A 19,229-nucleotide genomic window follows, 5' to 3' on the forward strand; every position below is an offset into this window, starting at 1 on the left:
TCCCTCCCCTTCCTGGACCTCTCCATTTCCATTAATGACGACCGACTTGACACCGACATTTTTTACAAACCCACCGACTCCCACAGCTTACACCTCTTCCCACCCTACCTCCTGCAAAAATGCCATCCCATATTCCCAATTTCTCCCAGGACAACCAGTTCCACTACAGAACACCCCAGATGGCCTCCTTCTTTAGAAACCACAATTTCCCTTCCCACGTGGTTAAAGATGCCCTCCAAAGCACCTCGTCCACATCCCGCACCTCCGCCTCAGACCACCCCTCCAACCGTAACAAGGACAGAACTCCCTCCCTCCGCCCCCCCCCCCGGTGCTCACCTTCCACCCTACCAACCTTCACATAAACCAAATCATCCGCCGACATTTCCGCCACCTCCAAACGGACCCATCACCAGGGATATATTTCCCTCCCTACCCCTTTCCACCTTCCGCAAAGACCACTCCTTCCGTGACTACCTTGTCAGGTCCACGCCTCCCTACAACCCACCCTCCCATCCTGGCACCTTCCCCTGCCACAGCAGGAATTGCAAAACCTGCACCCACACCTCTCTCACCTCCATGCAAGGTCCTAAAGGAGTCTTTCACATCCATCAAAGTTTTACCTGCACATCCACCAATATCATTTGTTGTGTCCGTTGCTCACGATGCGGTCTCCTCTACACTGGGGAGACTGGACGCCTCCTAGCAGAGCGCTTTAGGGAACATCTCTGGGACACCCGCTCCAATCAGCCACACCGCCCTGTGGCCCAACATTTCAACTCTCCCTCCCACTCTGCCGAGGTCATGGAGGTCCTGGGCCTCCTTCACCGCCGCTCCCTCACCACCCGACGCCTGGAGGAAGAACGCCTCATCTTCTGCCTCGGAACACTTCAACCCCAGGGTATCAATGTGGACTTAAACAGTTTCCTATTTCCCCTTCCCTCATCTCACCCCAGTTCCAAACTTCCAGCTCAGCACTGTCCCTATGATTTGTCCTACCTGCCTATCTTCTTTTCCAACTATCCACTTCACCCTCCTCCCTGACCTATCACCTTCATCCCCACCCCCACTCACCTATTGTACTCTATGCTACTTTCTCCCCACCCCCACCCTCCTCTCATTTATCTCTCCACCCTTCAGGCACTCTGCCTGTATTCCTGATGAAGGGCTTTTGCCCGAAACGTCAATTTTACTGCTCCTCAGATGCTGCCTGAACTGCTGTGCTTTTCCAGCACCACTCATCCAGAATCTGGTTTCCAGCATCTGCAGTAATTTCTTTTACCTAAGAAAACTCAATACCATTTTCTTAAATACTCAATGCGATCATGTAATTGTATTTTGAAACAACGGAGTAGGAAAGGTTTAGTGAGATAATAGAACATGTCAGCGCAGTATTCTATTGCATTTTCATCAATATGTTTATCCAAAATCCATTTAAATGCCCTTAAATTTGGCAAGTTTACGATAGTTGCAGGCAGAACAATCCATGCCCCTACTACTCTGAGGAAAGAAACTACTCTGACATTTGTCTTATATTTATCACCCCTCAATTTAAAGCGATGTCCCCTCGTGCCAGCCATCACCATCGGAGGAATAAGGCTCTCACTGCCCACACTATCTAACCCTCTGATTATTTTATTTGTCTATATTAAGTTACCTCTCAACCTTCTTCACTCTAATGAAGCCTCAAATTCCTCAGCCTTTCCTCATGAAACATTCTCTCCAGACCAGGCAACATCGCCTCTTAAACCTTTCCAAAGCTTCCACATCCTTCCTGTGATGTGGTGACTAGCAGTGGTCGCAATTTTCGAAGTGTGGCCACGTCAGAGTTTTGTAGAGCTGCAGGATTACCTCATGGTTCCAAAACTCAATCCCTCTACCAATAAAAGCTCACCATCGTATGCCTTCTTAACAACCCTATCAACCTGGGTGGCAACTTTCAGGGATCTATGCACATTTACACAGACGTCTCTCTGCTCATCTACACTGCCAAGAACCTTACCATTAGCTCAATACTCTTTATTCCTATTGCTCCTTCCAAAGTGAATCATCTCACACTTTTCCACATTAAACTCGATTTGCCAGCTCTCAGCCCAACTCTGCAGCTGATCGGTGTCCCTCTGTAACTTGCAACATCCTTCGACACTGTCCACAACTCCACTGTAGTGTCAACCACAAATTTACTAACCCATCCTTGTGCGCCCTCACCCAGGTCATCAGTGGGCCCAAAACAAAATCCTTGTGGTACACCACTAGTAACTGAACTACAGGATGAACATTTCCCATCAACTACCATCCTCCGTCTTCTTTCAGCTAGCCAATTTCTGAACCAAACCGCTAAATCACCCTCAATCCCACGCCTCCATATTTTGTGCAATAACCTACAGCAGGTTCACCCCGACACTGGCATTTCTTCCAAAGCCATGAGCATCATGAACTCGTTCATCAACGATATTTTCGAGCGCATCGCGGGGGAGGCTTCCCGCCTGGCCCATTCCAACAAGCGCAGCACCATCAGCTCCCGGGAGATCCAGACCGCCGTGCGGCTGCTGCTGCTCGGGGTGCTGGCCAAGCACGCCGTGTCGGAGGGTACAAAGGCGGTGACCAAGTACACCAGCTCCAAGTGAAGGACCGCATTGCACTGAGACAAAACACATCCACGACCCAAAGGCTCTTTTAAGAGCCACCTACAACCTCCCTGAGACAGCTGAACCGTTTCTTTAAGGGTTGTTTGTTTTAGTTTGCGTGTGATTCTTGATAAGGCATTTTAATTTCTTGTACTATATGTTTTTGTGCTAATAAGTGCTTTGCAAATTATTCGGGAGTGGGGTGGAGAGAGCAGATCAAGCGCCAGTGAGTCATTTTACATCTTGTTTGTTCATCCCTGGCAGACAATTGCCCACGTCTTTCCGTCTCATGGTTGATTCATTTTACCTTCTGATTTACTTTACATTTCCATGATGCGGGTCGTCTTAAATATCGACTTAAAAAAACGTGTCGATGCTGAGCCGGTGAATGTTGTGTCCTGGTTTATGAGCATATCGGGGTGGTATTGAAATGTGAAAAGAAAACAGGTTGCAGACTGCAGTCTTTGGCCTGTTTTGTTTCAGATTCTTCTCAAGGTTTAGAAAATAACCCAATCTCAAGATCAGAAATGGACAGATACAGATCGGCAAATGAGGGAGAGTGAGACCGTGTGAAGTACACATTTTTAAACTAAACCTAAATTAACATGCGAATTCATGTTTTTTAAACTTATTCAGTTTTTTTGTACTTATTTCTTAGTGTAAGACATACTCCTTTGTTTGGAAATTGGCGGGCTTTTCAAATTTGATAGAAAGCGGTTGATGATTTGGCGCCGGTACTTTCCGCCCTCCTCGGATTGGGGAATGAGGCAGATATCTGATTGGTCCCATTGTCCAGCCCCTCCTAATGTTGTTCCAATTCCCAATCAGAAACGGCCGCCCCCACCATTCCTCCCGAAGGTATAAGAGGCCGCAATGTGGGCGGAGTGTAGCATTCTCTGTGAAAGCGCTTGTGACAATGTCTGGAAGAGGAAAGGGCGGTGGGAAAGGTCGCGCCAAGGCGAAGTCTCGGTCGTCCCGGGCTGGCCTGCAGTTCCCGGTGGGCCGTGTTCACAGGCTCCTGAGAAAGGGTAACTATGCTGAGCGTGTGGGTGCCGGAGCGCCGGTCTATCTGGCTGCGGTGCTGGAGTATCTGACGGCTGAAATCCTGGAGCTGGCCGGCAACGCGGCCCGGGACAACAAGAAGACCCGCATCATCCCCAGGCACCTACAGCTGGCCGTGCGCAACGACGAGGAGCTCAACAAGCTGCTGGGAGGGGTGACCATCGCTCAGGGCGGGGTGCTGCCTAATATCCAGGCCGTGCTGCTGCCCAAGAAATCCGCTGCTGCTGGATCTGCTAAAAAGTGAAGAGACCATCCTTGAATTTGACAACCAAAGGCTCTTTTAAGAGCCACTCACAGCATCTGTGAAATGAGCGAGTCCGTCATCTCTGTCAGATTTATTTTCCTTTTAAGGTGGAGAAGCTTGACTTTTATATCGGAGATCAGTCAATCAATATCGCCTTGGATTTGAATACTTGTGGTTTGGACATGCTGATTTTGGACTGGGGTGTACAAAATCACGCAACACCAACTTATAGCCCAACAGGTTTATCTGTATGCACTAGCTTTCGCAGCTTTCATCACATAGAATATAAGAGCGTAAGACAGAATTTTTCGCAAAAAAGTGTTCAGTGTGATGTAACTGAAACCATATATTCAAAAAAAGACCTGGATTGTTTCTTAATCTCTAATCTTTTACAATGACCATGTTTTTACAAATATAAATCGCAGAACATCTAAATGTTACGTTGTCAAGTGAACTTGAACAACTGATAATGCCACAATGGCCAGACTGATTCGAATCTAAAGAAAATGGATTCAGATTCTTACAGCTTTTGAGCGTAGCACACACACTCGTACACGCACAGGCACTCACGGAGACCTTCTTTCATACGCTCACACAAACTGTCCCTCACTCATGCATGCACGCACCCTCTCAGTCGTACGCGTATATCCCTTTGCACTCGCGCGCATACACTCGTACCACCCCCACCCCGCCACATGGTGAATTTGTACTTAGAGAATGACAAATGTACCCGATCGGGTTTGACTTTGGTTTCACATTCCCTTTAACTGCATCAGGAAGAGCTGAATTGAGCGGCCAATTTCCCTCTGCGCTATGTTCACTAGTGTGTTCATAGACAGGCTTTCTTCTCAGAGAGAGAGAGAGAGAGAACATATTAAATACCCACGAGTGTTTTGTTTTCCAGCTGTAAAGGAGGGAAGGGGGCAAAGTGAGATTGTATGAACTACAATTCTGTAATCGATAGATAAATCAACGTGTTCTCATCTGTAAAACTTCGCGCTCTTTTCTACATGTTAGTGGGATTTTCAAATTTGAAAATGAGCCGTTGATCTTTTGGCGCCAATTCTATGTCATCCCCCATTCGTTTAAATCCTAGAATCTATAACAACAAAATCTGCGATCACCAGAGATCTTAGTAGTTGGAACTTGGTTGCCACTATCTGTGACTTTCTTGTTTAACTGACTCATCATTAATGCTATACTCAGCTCCTATGCACTTCCGAAAATACCAATGTCTGCAAGTAGCAAGTCGATCTCTTGGCGCCAAATCTTTCCCTTCTTCCAATAATAAGCCATATGAATACCAAGACAGAGAGGGAGATTCGCGAGAATTTATAATCCACTACCACAATATCATGTTAAAATTATATTCCACAATTTTATAATACATTCTGCGAACACGGGAGATCTCATTAGTTATGACTTCACTGCCCATGTCAATATCGCTTATATTGCCTATTTACTTCCTGGTTTTATAATTACAATAGCAATGCAACCCATCGTTTCCTGCTCTCTCTGGGTTGTTTATTGGCTCTTAAAAGAGCCGTTGTGTTTCTCTCTCTCTCGGGATGAATGTGCCGGGCCGGCCAGGCTCCGCTTAGGCGCGCTCCCCGCGGATCCGGCGGGCCAGCTGGATGTCTTTGGGCATGATGGTGACCCGCTTGGCGTGGATGGCGCACAGGTTGGTGTCCTCAAACAGCCCCACCAGGTAAGCCTCGCTGGCCTCCTGCAGGGCCATCACCGCCGAGCTCTGGAAGCGCAGGTCGGTCTTGAAGTCCTGAGCGATCTCTCGCACCAGGCGCTGGAAGGGCAGTTTGCGGATCAGCAGCTCGGTGGATTTCTGGTAGCGGCGGATCTCCCGCAGAGCCACCGTGCCGGGCCTGTAGCGATGAGGCTTCTTCACTCCGCCAGTGGCCGGAGCGCTCTTGCGGGCAGCTTTGGTCGCCAGCTGCTTGCGGGGAGCTTTCCCTCCGGTGGATTTGCGCGCTGTCTGCTTGGTTCGGGCCATTCCCTCCAACTCTCTGTAACACACACACAGGCTGCTGCTGTCAATGCTGAGGCTGCTGCGGTGCTGCCTGTTTAAGGGAACGGAGAGCCCGCCCTAGAGCTGGGATTGGATACAACCCTGTCCCTCAGCCCACAGAGAAACAGCGTCGGAAGGAACAGAAAAGGTAGGAAAAGAATTGTTGGAAGCTGATTGGGTAACGTGAAATGACAGTTGGTCAGTTTGAAAATGCCCGCCGAATTCATCCTCTCAAACCCTGAAATCAAATAACATATTAAGATTTATTACGCCACTCGTCCACAACTCAGGTACTTTACAGCAATCGATTAAAGCCCAGTTAGCTCTCAGCGCAGATAGGAGGCGGGATGATTGCATAATCTGTCTGTAACAGGCAGGAGGAACGGCTGGTTTCCAGCATCTGCAGTCATTGTTTTTACCTCGTTGATTTTAACCCTACTGCGAATCCTCTTGCAAGGATGCCTGCCTTGAAGAAGTTTTCCTCCTCTCTCTACAAGAATCTCAGGGAGTCTCTCTCTCACTGCAACTCCCAGGTTATTTCCACGCTTCAGGCTCTCTGCCTTTATTCCTGATGAAGGGCTTTTGCCCGAAACGTCGATTTTGCCTGTCCTCGGATGCTGCCTGAATTGCTGTGCTCTTCCAGCACCACTAATCCAGAATCTGGTTTCCAGCATCTGCAGTCATTGTTTTTACCTCGTTGATTTTAACCCGACTGCGAATCCTCTTGCAAGGATGCCTGCCTTGAAGAAGTTTTCCTCCTCTCTCTACAAGAATCTCAGGGAGTCTCTCTCTCACTGCAACTCCCAGGTCATTTCCACGCTTCAGGCTCTCTGCCTTTATTCCTGATGAAGGGCTTTTGCCCGAAACGTCGATTTTGCCTGTCCTCGGATGCTGCCTGAATTGCTGTGCTCTTCCAGCACCACTAATCCAGAATCTGGTTTCCAGCATCTGCAGTCATTGTTTTTACCTCGTTGATTTTAACCCTACTGCGAATCCTCTTGCAAGGATGCCTGCCTTGAAGAAGTTTTCCTCCTCTCTCTACAAGAATCTCAGGGAGTTTAAAACAGCCCAGACAAACTGAACAGCCCAATGTCTACCTGCCGCGAATCAATCTAAATAACCCCGCCGATTTAAACCTCTTGAAATTGTACCACGATTAAATTACGGAAGCTAGCTGAATCGATATTTTATTTCAACCAGTTCATAATCAGCCGAAACACAGGCACATGGAAAGAGCAGGCTATGAAAACATCTGCTGTGTCCCAGCATTTAAGTATCGTTTCTGAAAGGGTCATGTCTGGGCAAAATGACAAATGACACGTTATAGAACCGTTACACTATCCCCTCCCAATTTGCTGCCTTCCCCGTCCTCAGGTCTCCGCTCTCTGTCGGAGGGTCTGGGTGGCTCTGAAAAGAGCCTTTGGCTTCGCTGGAAAATGTTCGCTTTATCCTCAGCCGCCGAATCCATAGAGAGTGCGGCCCTGGCGTTTCAGAGCGTACACCACATCCATGGCGGTGACCGTCTTGCGCTTGGCGTGCTCAGTGTAGGTGACCGCATCCCTGATCACATTCTCCAGGAAAACCTTCAGCACCCCGCGGGTCTCCTCGTAGATCAAGCCCGAGATGCGCTTGACCCCGCCACGGCGAGCCAGGCGCCGGATGGCTGGTTTGGTGATGCCCTGGATGTTATCACGGAGCACTTTGCGGTGCCGCTTCGCTCCGCCTTTTCCCAGGCCCTTGCCTCCTTTCCCTCTTCCAGACATCACGCTTCTTCACTCCAATCGCTGCCGAATGAGAGGCGAGCTGCTTCCCCTTCCTTTTTTATACAGCCCGGCCCGACCTGACTGAGAAAGTGCTGAGAGAGAGTGAGGGGCGGGTCCGGAGAGGAAACTGAGTGACAGACAGAGCAGGGAAATGACTTTGATCATCCAGCTCCGCCTCCAGCTCACTCCCGCCCCAAGTGTATCTGGGACTGAACCTTTTCTCCCCAAAGCTGACTTGAGCAGAGGAGCGCATGCGTGAGGCCCTCCCCCAGCGCTGCCGTTGAGGAGCATTTACTCAGTGAGTGCAAGAGGTTTGTTTGAAACAGACCGCAATGGAGAGATCAGCGCCCAGGGAAGCGAGGGAACAGCAGGCTCCTTCCAGCAGCACATCGGGATGGGAGCCTGGGACACAGAGGGGGCTCCGAGACCGGGATTGATTCGGGGTGAGTTCAGGGAGAACCGGGGACTGTTTGTAATTCCTGAAGAAGGGCTTATGCCCGAAACGTCGATTCTCCCGTACCCTGGATGCTGCCTGACCTGCTGCGCTTTTCCAGCAATACATTTCCAGGGCTGTTTGTAAGGGCCGAGCGGAGCAGGAACTGGTCCCGGAACTTGGAGTGAGCGGGCTGGGGGGGAAGAGAGAGGCCTTTCTCGGACTGTGTGTGGGCCTGCTGAGGGATGCAGAGCGGGAAGAAGCTGCTGTGGGACCCTGTTGAAATTTCATTCTGTTTCCCATTGTTTGTTGAAAGTGTGCAATCAATAGTGGAATCGCAGACCGACTGGGATACCCCTCTAAAAGGACAAACATATGGTCTTGGTAAAAACATTAGATATCGCGCCGTTTTTCCTCTCTCCAACAGGTAGTATATTGGGAGTTGGATATTGAACTGTGTTAGCATCCCGGTGGTGAGTAGTCCCATTCACGGAGCTGTGCAGTTGTTGCTCAGTTTCTAGATCTCACTCAATTGGTACCGAATCATATGAAAAACAAACACAATCTCCCGACAAGGTGCAGCGCGGCACAACTCATGCTGGTGAGAACAAGGAATCATTGAGTCATAGAGATGTACAGCATAGAAACAGATCTTGTGGTCCAACTCGTCCATGCTGATCAGGTATCCTAACCAAATCTCATCCCATTTGCCAGCACTTGGCCCATGTCCATCTAAACCCTTCCTATTCATATACATATCCTGATGCCTTTTAAATGTTGTAATTGTACCAGCCTCCACCACTTCTCCATGCCCCTTGTGATTTTATGAACCTCAATAAAAGGTCCATCTCCAGGCAAAACAGATCCAACCTATTCAGCCTCTCCCTACAGCTCAAATCCTCCAACCTGGATGAAGCACATTTATGTGGAGTTTATTTGTGACTGAGAAGGACAGAATTAATCCTTTACTGAATAGTTCTCAGATACAGAGATGACAATTAAATGTGAATTCCAAACAATTTCTGCAAAAGTCTGAGTTTTTCTCACTCCTAAATGACCTCCTCCTGGTAGCACATACGCTATTCGACACCTCCCTCTATAACCCACTGGCAATACAACTCGATAAACTTCTGCATATTTCTCATCAGCCTGAATATATGATGGTCTCCATTTTCTCATTAAGACATAATTTTTGACGATGCAGGGATAGATTCACATTCTTCTGTGTATACCTTTTGATACAATTGCTTTAAATTTGCTCAAGATTTAAGCTAAACATGTCTGCTTTATCATCTGTGTGTTCCCGGTTTGTCTCAACCATCTGATCCAAGAGGGTCTCTGCTAATTTCACTTCAACTTTCTTATCTGTACTCTTTGATCTCTTCTGTTTCAACTGGTGACAGTGCAGTGACAAAGTTACAGTCAGGAATAATCCCAGGCTATATATCCAGCAATAATTCAGTTGCCTGAGTTTCCATTGGCTGTTCAACAACAGTAGCCAGCACTCCTACAGGTGAATCAACAATATCATTATCAAGGATAAATTGTATTCCTGGAGCTGAGAGTTTGTTGATTACTCTAATCACAACTTCTCCACTCTTCACTGGACACTAACCTAACTTCTCACAATTCAGCGTTTCTTGTCTCAATATGAATTCCCGTTACTAGAACCTTTTTCTGGCAATAGTCCTTCAGAGGTGCATATCTCCTCATCTTTTAGCATCACAGATTTAAAGGATCGTTGTATCTCTTAATGTTGTAACCACTTTACCTGCTCCTCCTGGCATATGCAAGTAAACTTTACCTTCAGAGGTGGATGGTTTAAGAAGATCTGGTACCTCCAACCAGCTTGTACATTCTGGTGCAGATTTCGAACCTCCATTTTGCTTTCTGTTACCTCTCCAATAAAATTCACTGGCTTATCCTGTTTCCTACATCTGGCTTCCCAGTGTTTTTCCTAACCACCAACACTGATTTATGTAGCCTACTGTATTGCAGCAAAAACACCAGAGCTTTTTAACTTCTCTTTCCCCTTCAAGGGTTTACTTTTTACCCTGTGGTAAGTCATTATTATGATCTTCACTAAGATCTATTCCTTTCCATGTGAGGATTTTTCTTGTCCTCAATTTCTATCCCTCATGGATTGAAATAGGTTTTGGAAGCCAAAGTTTGACTTATGGACCAACTCATAACCATCAGCCATTTCAGCTGCCAATCTTGCCATTATAGCTCTCTGCTCTTCCACATGAGTTTTCACTAATTCAGGAAGTGCCAATTTCCAAAGGCCAAACTCCGTCTCTTTCTTCCTTTCCCTTCTCTCCTTTTCTCTCTCTCCTCAGTCTCTCTTCTGTATTTAATCATAACTCAAAAGATTTCATTTCTGTCCAACTTTCCTTCTGTTTTGCCTCTAACTCAAGTTGCTGAATTTTCCATTGAATGTTAGCCATCTCTAAAGATTCTGATGGTGTTTCCAACAAATGTAAATGCTGAGTTACTGCTGTAATTATCTCTCCTTTCCTCATGGAAGGTCACAGCCTCAATCCCAGATTGTCTGCTATTTCCAGCAGTTTACCCTTAATCACCTTTTGTAAAAGCCCCAAAATCGCTTCTTTCACCCACACAGAAAACTCTTGTTGACTAAAAGAGTCATTGCTCTAAGTCGCTGCCTTAGAGTCCAGCAACCCTAATCCCAAATCAGAATTATAGAACAAATCCTGCAAAGAGCCCCCAAACTGGTACAGACTATGCCAGATCCCCTCAAAATATTTCAAGTAGCCTGGACCCTAATTTTGCTAGTTGTTTTAAACAGGTGTAATGCGGATATTCCAGAAGTGATGTAGCTGGTCAAACCATATGGTTTTAAACAAAGCAGAATTTATTTACAAGATATATCAAATGAAACACAAACAAATGCTATGTCTTATAAGGGAACAGAATGCTAAATAAATTAACCTATCCGAAAACCCAACAGATTATACGAATTTAATGATATTGTTCCCAATACTTGCAACAATCCCCACAAACACCCTTTGGCACAAAAAGGTAAAACCAACACAGGGTCTTACAGGAGAGATGTCAGAGAGAGAGTACCAGCATGGACCTGCTTCTTTGGGTTCAACAGCTTTTTCAACTGCCTGATTGCTTTCAGTCAACAGCCAGACAGCCAAAAACCTAATCAAACCAGAGAAAAGCTGAGCTGGGAAAACTGTGCCACTCCCCTTTCATTGTTCAAATGTTCTTTTTAAACATTTGGAAGCCTTTTGCCTGAAGTATTACCTGTTAGCTATAATCAAAATGGCCCTAAAACCCATCAAGTCAGACTTTTCAGAGCCTGTGTCTTTTACAAGATTGTTAAAGGAGCATCATCATCACAGCAAACTTGTCCAAAAAGTAAAAGCTGTGGGATACATGGTAATGTGTTGAATTGGATGCAAAGTTGGCTTAGTAACAGAAAACAAATGGTAATGGTTGATTGCTGCTCTTGTGAATGGAAAGTTGTTTCAAGTGGTGCTCTGCATGGCTCAGTGTTGGGACCTCTGCTGTTTGTTTTATACATTAATGATTTGGATTTGAATGTGGTGGACGAATTTGTGAAATTTGCAGGTGACACAAAAATTGGCCATGTAGTGGATAGTGTAGAGGATAGCTGTAAGCTCCAAATCTATCATAGATGGTTTGGTGGATTGGGCAGAAAAGTGGCAGATGGAGTTCAGCTCTGATAAGTGTGAGGGAATGCATTTTGGGAAGTCAAACAGTAAATGGGAATATAGTGAGAGATCTTGGTGTGCAAGATAGATCGGGTTGTAAAGAAGGCACATGGAATGCTCTTCTTCATGGGAAGAGGGATGGAATACAAAAGTAGGGATATAATAATGAAACTGTATAAGGCACTGGTGGCTACAACTGGAGTATTGTGTGCAGTCGGGTCCCCACATCACAGGAAGGACGTCATTGCTCTGGAGATAGTGCAGAGATTTACTGGAATGTTGCGAGGGCTGGTGAATTGTAGCTATCGGGACAGATTGAAGAGGTTGGGGTTACATTTCTTGGAACAGAGGTGCCATGATAACGGAATACTAAATAGTGAGCTACTAATGAAGGAGCAGGACGCTGGAAGCTAGTGCTTCCAAATAAACCTGTTGAACTATAATCTGATGTTGTGTGATTTTTCACGAAATAGTGAGAGGGAGAAATGAGAGGAACCTGTTTCCTCTGGCAGAGAGTTCAAACACCAGGGATCATTGATTCAAACCAAGCGGCTGTAGAATTAGATGATATGAGAGGAAAAATGTGCTTTATGCAGAGTGGTGGGTATTAGATTAGATTACATTACAGTGTGGAAACAGGCCCTTCGGCCCAACAAGTCCACACCGACCCGCCGAAGCGCAACCCACCCATACCCTTACATTTACCCCTTACCTAACACTACGGGCAATTTAGCATGGCCAATTCACCTGACCTGCACATCTTTGGATTGTGGGAGGAAACCGGAGCACCCGGAGGAAACCCACGCAGACACGGGGAGAATGTGCAAACTCCACACAGTCAGTCGCCTGAGGCGGGAATTGAACCCGGGTCTCCGGCGCTGTGAGGCAGCAGTGCTGGTATCTGGGTATCTGGAATTCGCTGCCTGATCTGGTGGTCATGATTCTTAAAGCGAGACTTAACAAACAATTCGGGTCTTTTTCAATATATAATTTCAGTTACATCACACTGGAAACTTTTGCTATCAATTCTGTGTCTTACACTCCACAAGCACCTGTGGAGTGCTCCGAACACTAGTGCTTCCAAGTAAACCTGTTGGACTATAACCTGGTGTTGTGTGATTTTTAATTTTGATTTGGTGTTTAGTATTTAAACAAAAATCCATGGACCTGCACATTGAGTTCTGTAAACTGCAATGCTATTGATTGTGACAGGAAGGTGGGATGAGAAAGGGCATCTGGGTGTCTTTGGGTTGGCATGGACAAGATGGGCTGTATTATTTTTATGATTCGATACTTATCAATTGGACCCTGCCAGTCTTTGCAGTGTGAATATGTAAACATATTGACCATGTAATGAATGTTACAGTTTGATAACTACACTCTCACATTCACCAAGCTGGAACTGGCAGGTATAGATCAATAACTGAACTCACATATCCACTTGCATCAGGTAGTCCCATTCATGGATGTTATTTCGTTTCTGGACCTCACTCTATTAGTCTTAGAATTTTAAGAAAAAATGGATAAAGAGCAGATCAGGGCAGAAGTGGAATCAGACCCATGGTTCTGTTTAATTTGCTGGCTTTAAATAAAAATCATAATGATCATTAACTGAATGTTACATTGATGTTGCCAATCACAGCTGATGTTGATTTACAGGAGGTATGTCCTTTGCCTTCCTCAAGGCAAGTACTCAAAGGACCAAGACAATGTAATATTCCCTCAGTACAGAGCCAAGTGTGACCAGCTGCTTTGAACAAACAGCAGGTATGTTACTGCTGTCAGAGCGAAGAACATCCTTTCCACAGTCACAGAGTGGACACATTGAGCACCATTTCCAAATATGTTCAAAGTCAAACACCACCGATGAAATGGAAGTTTCTATCTATTCAGTCTATATTCTAAATGCATTCTACCCAGTTTCAATCAATTTGAATGAATCCTCATCCGAAATATACACTGCATTAAATCTGAACATGGAACGGTACAGCAAACGAACGTGTCCTTCAGCCCATGATGTTGTGCGGAACATGCCGCCAAATGAAATTAATCCCTTCTGCCTACCATCCATTTCTTGCATATTAATTTACTTAGCTAAAAGTCCTTTCAATACCCATTTCGTATCTGCCTCCATCTCCACCCCTGGCAGTGCGTTCCACTCCTACCACTCTCTATGTTTAAAAGAAACTGCCCCGTATGTCTCCTTTGAACTTTCCCCCTCTCACCTTATATGCATGCCTCTTAGCTTTAAACATTTCAATTCCTGGAAAAAGATTCTGAGCATCTACCTTAACCATGCATCTCAATTATAGAGACTTGTGGATATGAGTCCACCACACTGGACAAACAAGCAGAAAACTAGCCACCAGGATACATGTACATCAACTAGCCACAAAATTACATGACTCACTCTCACTAGTATCCTTACGTACAGTTGAGGAAGGACACCACTTTGACTGCGACAACACATCCATCCTAGGACAAGCCAAACACAGATATGAATGAGAATTCCTAGAATCATGGCATTCCAACCGGAACTCCACCAACAAACACATTGACTTGGATTCCATTTACCACCCCATGAGAAAAAGAACAGGAAATGACATCACCACAGGAAACTACAGAAACGTTTCTCAGGAATGGACAGGACTGGCAGTTTAATGTTCCAGGATACAAATGCTACAAGAAGGACATAAAGGGAGGCGAGAGAGGAGGGGGAGTGGCATTTTTGATAAGGGATAGCATTACAGCTGTACTTAGGGAGGATATTCCCGGAAATACATCCGGGGAAGCTATTTGGGTGGAACTGAGAAATAAGAAAGGGTTGATCACCTTATTGGAATTGTATAAAAGACCCCCTAATAGTCAGAGGGAAATTGAGAAACAAACTTGTAAGGAGACCTCAGCTATCTGTAAGAATAATAGGGTGGATATGGTAGGGGTTTTTAACTTTCCAAACATAGACTGGGACTGCCATAGTGTTAAGGCTTTAGATGGAGAAGAATTTAAGTGTGCGCAAGAAACATTTCTGATTCAGTATGTGGATGTACCTACTAGAGCCGTTAAAAAGTGAAGACCGTTCTTGAATCTGACAACTCAAAGGCTCTTTTAAGAGCCACTCAGAGTCTGTGAGAAGAGCCGAGTTCTGTCAGATTGCTTATTTTCTTTTTAATGTGGTGAGCACTGGCCTTTGTATCTGACATCGAGGAATTCCTGTCTCCTTTTTATTGGATACTGTTACTGTCTGTAGGAGCAGAGGAAGAATATAACATAAAATATGATTTTACAAGTATTTGAGGCAACCTCTTCCTTGAGGTTGTGTGGACCAACTGTAGGAATGTGATACTGTCGTAAAAGAACATACAACTGGGGTTTTGTAAAAACATAAGAAATAGCGCCGGATTCCTCTTTCCAACAGGTAGTTGGGGAGTTGGATATTGAACTGTGTAAGCATCCTGGTGGTTGAGCACTCCCATTCATGGTGCTGGTCAGTTGTTGCTCAGTTTCTGGATCTCACTCAATTGTTATCAAGTTAAAAATCACACAACATCAGGTTATAGTCCAACGGTTTTTTTAGAAGCTCCTGATGTGTGATGTTTAACATTGTGCACCCCAGTCCAACACCAGCATCTCCAAATCAATTGGTATCGAATCACATGAAAAACAAACACAATCCCCAGACAAGGAGCAGCTCAGGGCAACAATGGAATCAGATCCGTGATTCTGGTTAAGTTGTTGGCTTTAAAGAAAAAGACAAAACACATCCTAATGAAGGGGCAATGAATGTGACAATGATCAGTTCAATATTGCCAGACGAGCCTAGTGTTGATTTATAGGTGGTGTCTCTCTGTCTTCCTCCAGAAAAACATCTGAGGGACTAAGAGGCTGTAATACTTACTCAGTTCAAAGCAAAGAGTGACCAGCTGCCTCTAACAAATGGAAGGTATGTAGCTATTGACGTTTACACACCAGTGTTGAAGATAGATAAGCTGAATCCTCATCCAAAGTAGACATTCAGGAGCAGCATTAAAATCTGCAGTTATTAAGGGCATTTTCAAAGTTACAATGAAGATAGGCTAATAGGCCACATTGTTGCAACGTTTCAAAAACCATCCATGAAGGAGGGGTTAAGTACAGAGATGGAAGGAAACTGTGCTCACTGACAGGGCAAGAGTTAGCGAAGAGTCGTCGAGTCATAGAGACGTATAGCGTGGAAACAGACCCTTCGGTCCAACTTGTCCATGCCGACCAGATATCCTAACCTAATCTGGTCCCATTTGCCAGCACTTAGCCCACCTCTCTCTAAACCCTTCCTATTCATATTGTTAAAGTACAGATTTGAGATGGCCCAGGGAATCAGACCTATAAGCCTCTCTTGGTTAGTCCTGGAGATCATACTCTTTGGTATCTGGAATAAAAACCTCTTACAAACAGTTTAATGTAATTTTAGCCTTCCCCTTTATTTACCAATAGTATCACTGCTACAACGTAACATTGACACCTATAAGCCAGGCTAGCTGAGGTTCTAAAACCTTAGAAAAGTAGGATACCAGCTCTTTCTTTAAGAGCCCCCGAAGGCTTCTGTCTCAAACAGGCTTCCTTTTTACAAAGTTTTACAAAAAACACTGCATATTCTTAATTAGACAGACAGTGGAAAGGCAATAATTTGTAACGAAGAGAAGTTAATTAACAGGTCTGTGTGCACTTAACTGATCACTCCTGTAGGCCCTTAGCCATCCATCAGGTGGGAAAAATAGACCCAGCCAAGTCAGGCGCCTGTTGGTGAGGTAAGTCACTATCATAAAGAGGTACCAATCTAAACAAAGTGGGAGAGGTCATAAGGGAACCTTGCACAACTTGCATGTCAGATATCATTGTTTTACAAAATGGCATCTTAGTGAGGAGGGCAAGCTTTGACCACAAAATGTCTTCATGACAGATTGTGTCAGAATCTCTTCAATGTTAGGTTTAGAATAATTTTTAAGCGAGGAGCAGACTCCTGCTTTTTATCTTAAACACAGAATCACTCTGTACCTGAGGCTGAAAGGTTAAATTTTAAATGATTCATTAACCTTGAATTAATGTGCTTTCTTTGCAGGGTTGTGATTCAAATTCAAAGAAGACATAAGATCTGACGAGTTGGAATTGACAGAGGGGCAGTCGTGGTGTGTAGGAACACCAAGTAAATTAAAGCTTCATCAATATTACATTATAGAGTTTGTATTTCATAATCAGCGATGGCTACTCAAAATCATCATAAAATCCCAAAATGCAAATAAATTCAAAACATTCATCTCACACACACATGGGTAATAAGAATCCATTATAATTGATAGGACCTGACCGTTTATTACAAGGCTTTTGATACGTTTCTGAGATGATACAAAGTTTCCGAGATCACAATCAAACACTGTCATTAATTTCACAAGTTAACAACTGTGAATGTTATCACTCTGTCCTTTTTACACAGATTCTTTGATTTTAAGGCAAATGTTCTTAATTGCTTTAGAGCATCCTGTTATCACGGATGTTCTTTATCTTCTGCATATCTGAGGTCCCCCCTTTTGTGGCCTTATACCCCCATGCTTGCCCTGTTTATTTTTTTGTGTTCTATAATTCAACATTACATTTCGACCAAGTATTTAAGGACCAGTTTTAAGGCTTTCTCATTGTACCCACCCAGATGCCTTTTAAATGTTGTAATTGTACCAGGCTCCACCACTTCTTCATGCGCCTCATGATTTTATAAACTTCTATAAAGGTCAATCTCCAGGGAAAACAGTTCCAGCCTTTTCAGCCTCTGCCTATAGCTTAAATTCTCCAACCGAAATGAAGCATATTTACATGGAGTTTATCTGTGACTGAGAAGGAGAGGATTCATCCTTTACTGAATAGTTGTCACATACAGAGATGACAATTAAATAATGTGAATTTCAAACACACAATCTATGCAGGTAGCTCATGTGCTACTCGCAACACGTCCTTTCTATAACCCAATGGCAATACAACTTGATAAACTTCTGTCCATTTCTCATCTGCCTGAATATGTGATGTTCTCCATTTCCTCATTAAGACATCATTTTTAAGATAATAACAATCAGGCATACATATGGATTTGTTTTGTGTATGTCTTTTGACACAATTGCTTTAAATTTTCATCTTTCTGCTGTAACTCAGTTAATTTACCTGAGCTAAAGCTTTGTCGTCTATCTGTTCCTGGTTTGTCTCAACTATCTGATCAAACAGGGTCTCTGCTAATTTCCCTACAACTTTCTTATCTGTACTCTTTGATCTTTTCTGTTTCAACTGGTGACTTTGTGACCTCGTTACCACACAGTCAGGAAACATTCCAGGATATGTGTCCTACAATAGTTCAGTTGCCTCACTTTCCATTGGCTTTTCAACCACATTCAGCAGCACTCCGACCAGTGAATTAGCAACATCATTAGCAACGACCAATTGTATTCCTGGAGCTGAAAGTTTGTCCAGTACTCCTACTCGGACTTCTCCCCTCTTCTTTAGACACTCCAACCTCACTTCTGACAATTGAGCATTTCTTGTCTCAATGTGAATTCCCGTTACTCATACCTTTTCTGGCAATAGTCCTTCAGAGGTACATATATCCTCATCTTTTAGCATCACAGATTGAGAGGATCCTTATATGTGTGAATATTGTCACCTCTTTACCAGCTGCTCCTGGCCTATGTGAGTAAACTTTACCTTCACGGTGTATGGTTTAAGAAGATCTGGCTCTTCCTCGAAAAACAACCTCAGACCAGCTTGTACATTCTGGTGCAGCTTTCTAGTCTCCACAGTGCTTTCTGTTACCACTCAAACAAAATTCACTGGCTTACCCTATTTTCCTACATCTGGCTTCTCAATGCTTTTCCTAACCTGCTAATACTAATTCCATGTGGCCTACTTTATTGAAAACATCAGAGCTTTTTCACTTCTCTTTCCCCTTCAAGGGTTTCCTTTTTACCCTCTGGCAAATCATCCTTAAGATCTTCACCGAGATCTCCATTTTACTTTCCACGTGAGAATTTATCTTACCCACAATTATTATCCCTCGTGGATTGAAATTGATTTTGGCAGCCCAATTTTGATTTATTAATCAACTCAATCATCAGCCATTTCTGATGCCAGTCTTGCTGTTTTAACTCTCTGCTCTTCCACATGAGTTCTCATTAATTCAGGAAGTAAATTTTTGAACTCGTGTCTAAGTGTCAATTTCTAAAGTTCAAACTCTCTCTTTCTTCCTTTCCTCTCTCTCCTTTGCTCTCTTTTCTCTCTCTCTTTTGCTTTTAATCGTAATTCAAACTGTTTTGTTTCTGTTGCCCTTTCCTTGACTTTTGCCTCTAACTCGAGTTTCT

General features: G+C 44.4%; 3 protein-coding genes and 1 long non-coding RNA gene across 4 annotated transcripts; 2 read left to right on the forward strand and 2 right to left on the reverse strand.

Annotated features, from left to right (window-relative positions):
• The first annotated feature begins 3,515 nt into the window (after positions 1-3,515).
• Positions 3,516-4,482, forward strand: LOC148135390 (histone H2A-like). Its single transcript, XM_087984751.1, has one exon. It carries the CDS (start codon positions 3,541-3,543, stop codon positions 3,928-3,930), a length of 390 nt encoding a protein of 129 aa, XP_087840877.1. The 5' UTR covers positions 3,516-3,540; the 3' UTR covers positions 3,931-4,482.
• Positions 4,483-5,201: 719 nt separating this feature from the next.
• LOC148135391 (histone H3) lies at positions 5,202-5,938 on the reverse strand. Its single transcript, XM_087984721.1, has one exon. The coding sequence runs from the start codon at positions 5,936-5,938 to the stop codon at positions 5,528-5,530; it is 411 nt and encodes a 136-aa protein (XP_087840847.1). The 3' UTR covers positions 5,202-5,527.
• A 1,194-nt stretch (positions 5,939-7,132) lies between these two features.
• LOC122544622 (histone H4) lies at positions 7,133-7,716 on the reverse strand. Its single transcript, XM_043683943.2, has one exon. It carries the CDS (start codon positions 7,714-7,716, stop codon positions 7,405-7,407), a length of 312 nt encoding a protein of 103 aa, XP_043539878.1. The 3' UTR covers positions 7,133-7,404.
• Positions 7,717-7,996: 280 nt separating this feature from the next.
• LOC122547891 (uncharacterized) lies at positions 7,997-17,748 on the forward strand. The gene is made up of 3 exons (XR_006311113.2): positions 7,997-8,159; positions 15,718-15,799; positions 16,955-17,748. It is a non-coding gene; the product is annotated as an uncharacterized LOC122547891 (long non-coding RNA).
• Positions 17,749-19,229: the final 1,481 nt, after the last annotated feature.

The sequence above is a fragment of the Chiloscyllium plagiosum genome, unplaced genomic scaffold, assembly GCF_037043375.1.
Source record: "Chiloscyllium plagiosum isolate Xiang-an unplaced genomic scaffold, Cpla_swu_hap1 HiC_scaffold_49, whole genome shotgun sequence".
NCBI lineage: Eukaryota > Metazoa > Chordata > Chondrichthyes > Orectolobiformes > Hemiscylliidae > Chiloscyllium > Chiloscyllium plagiosum.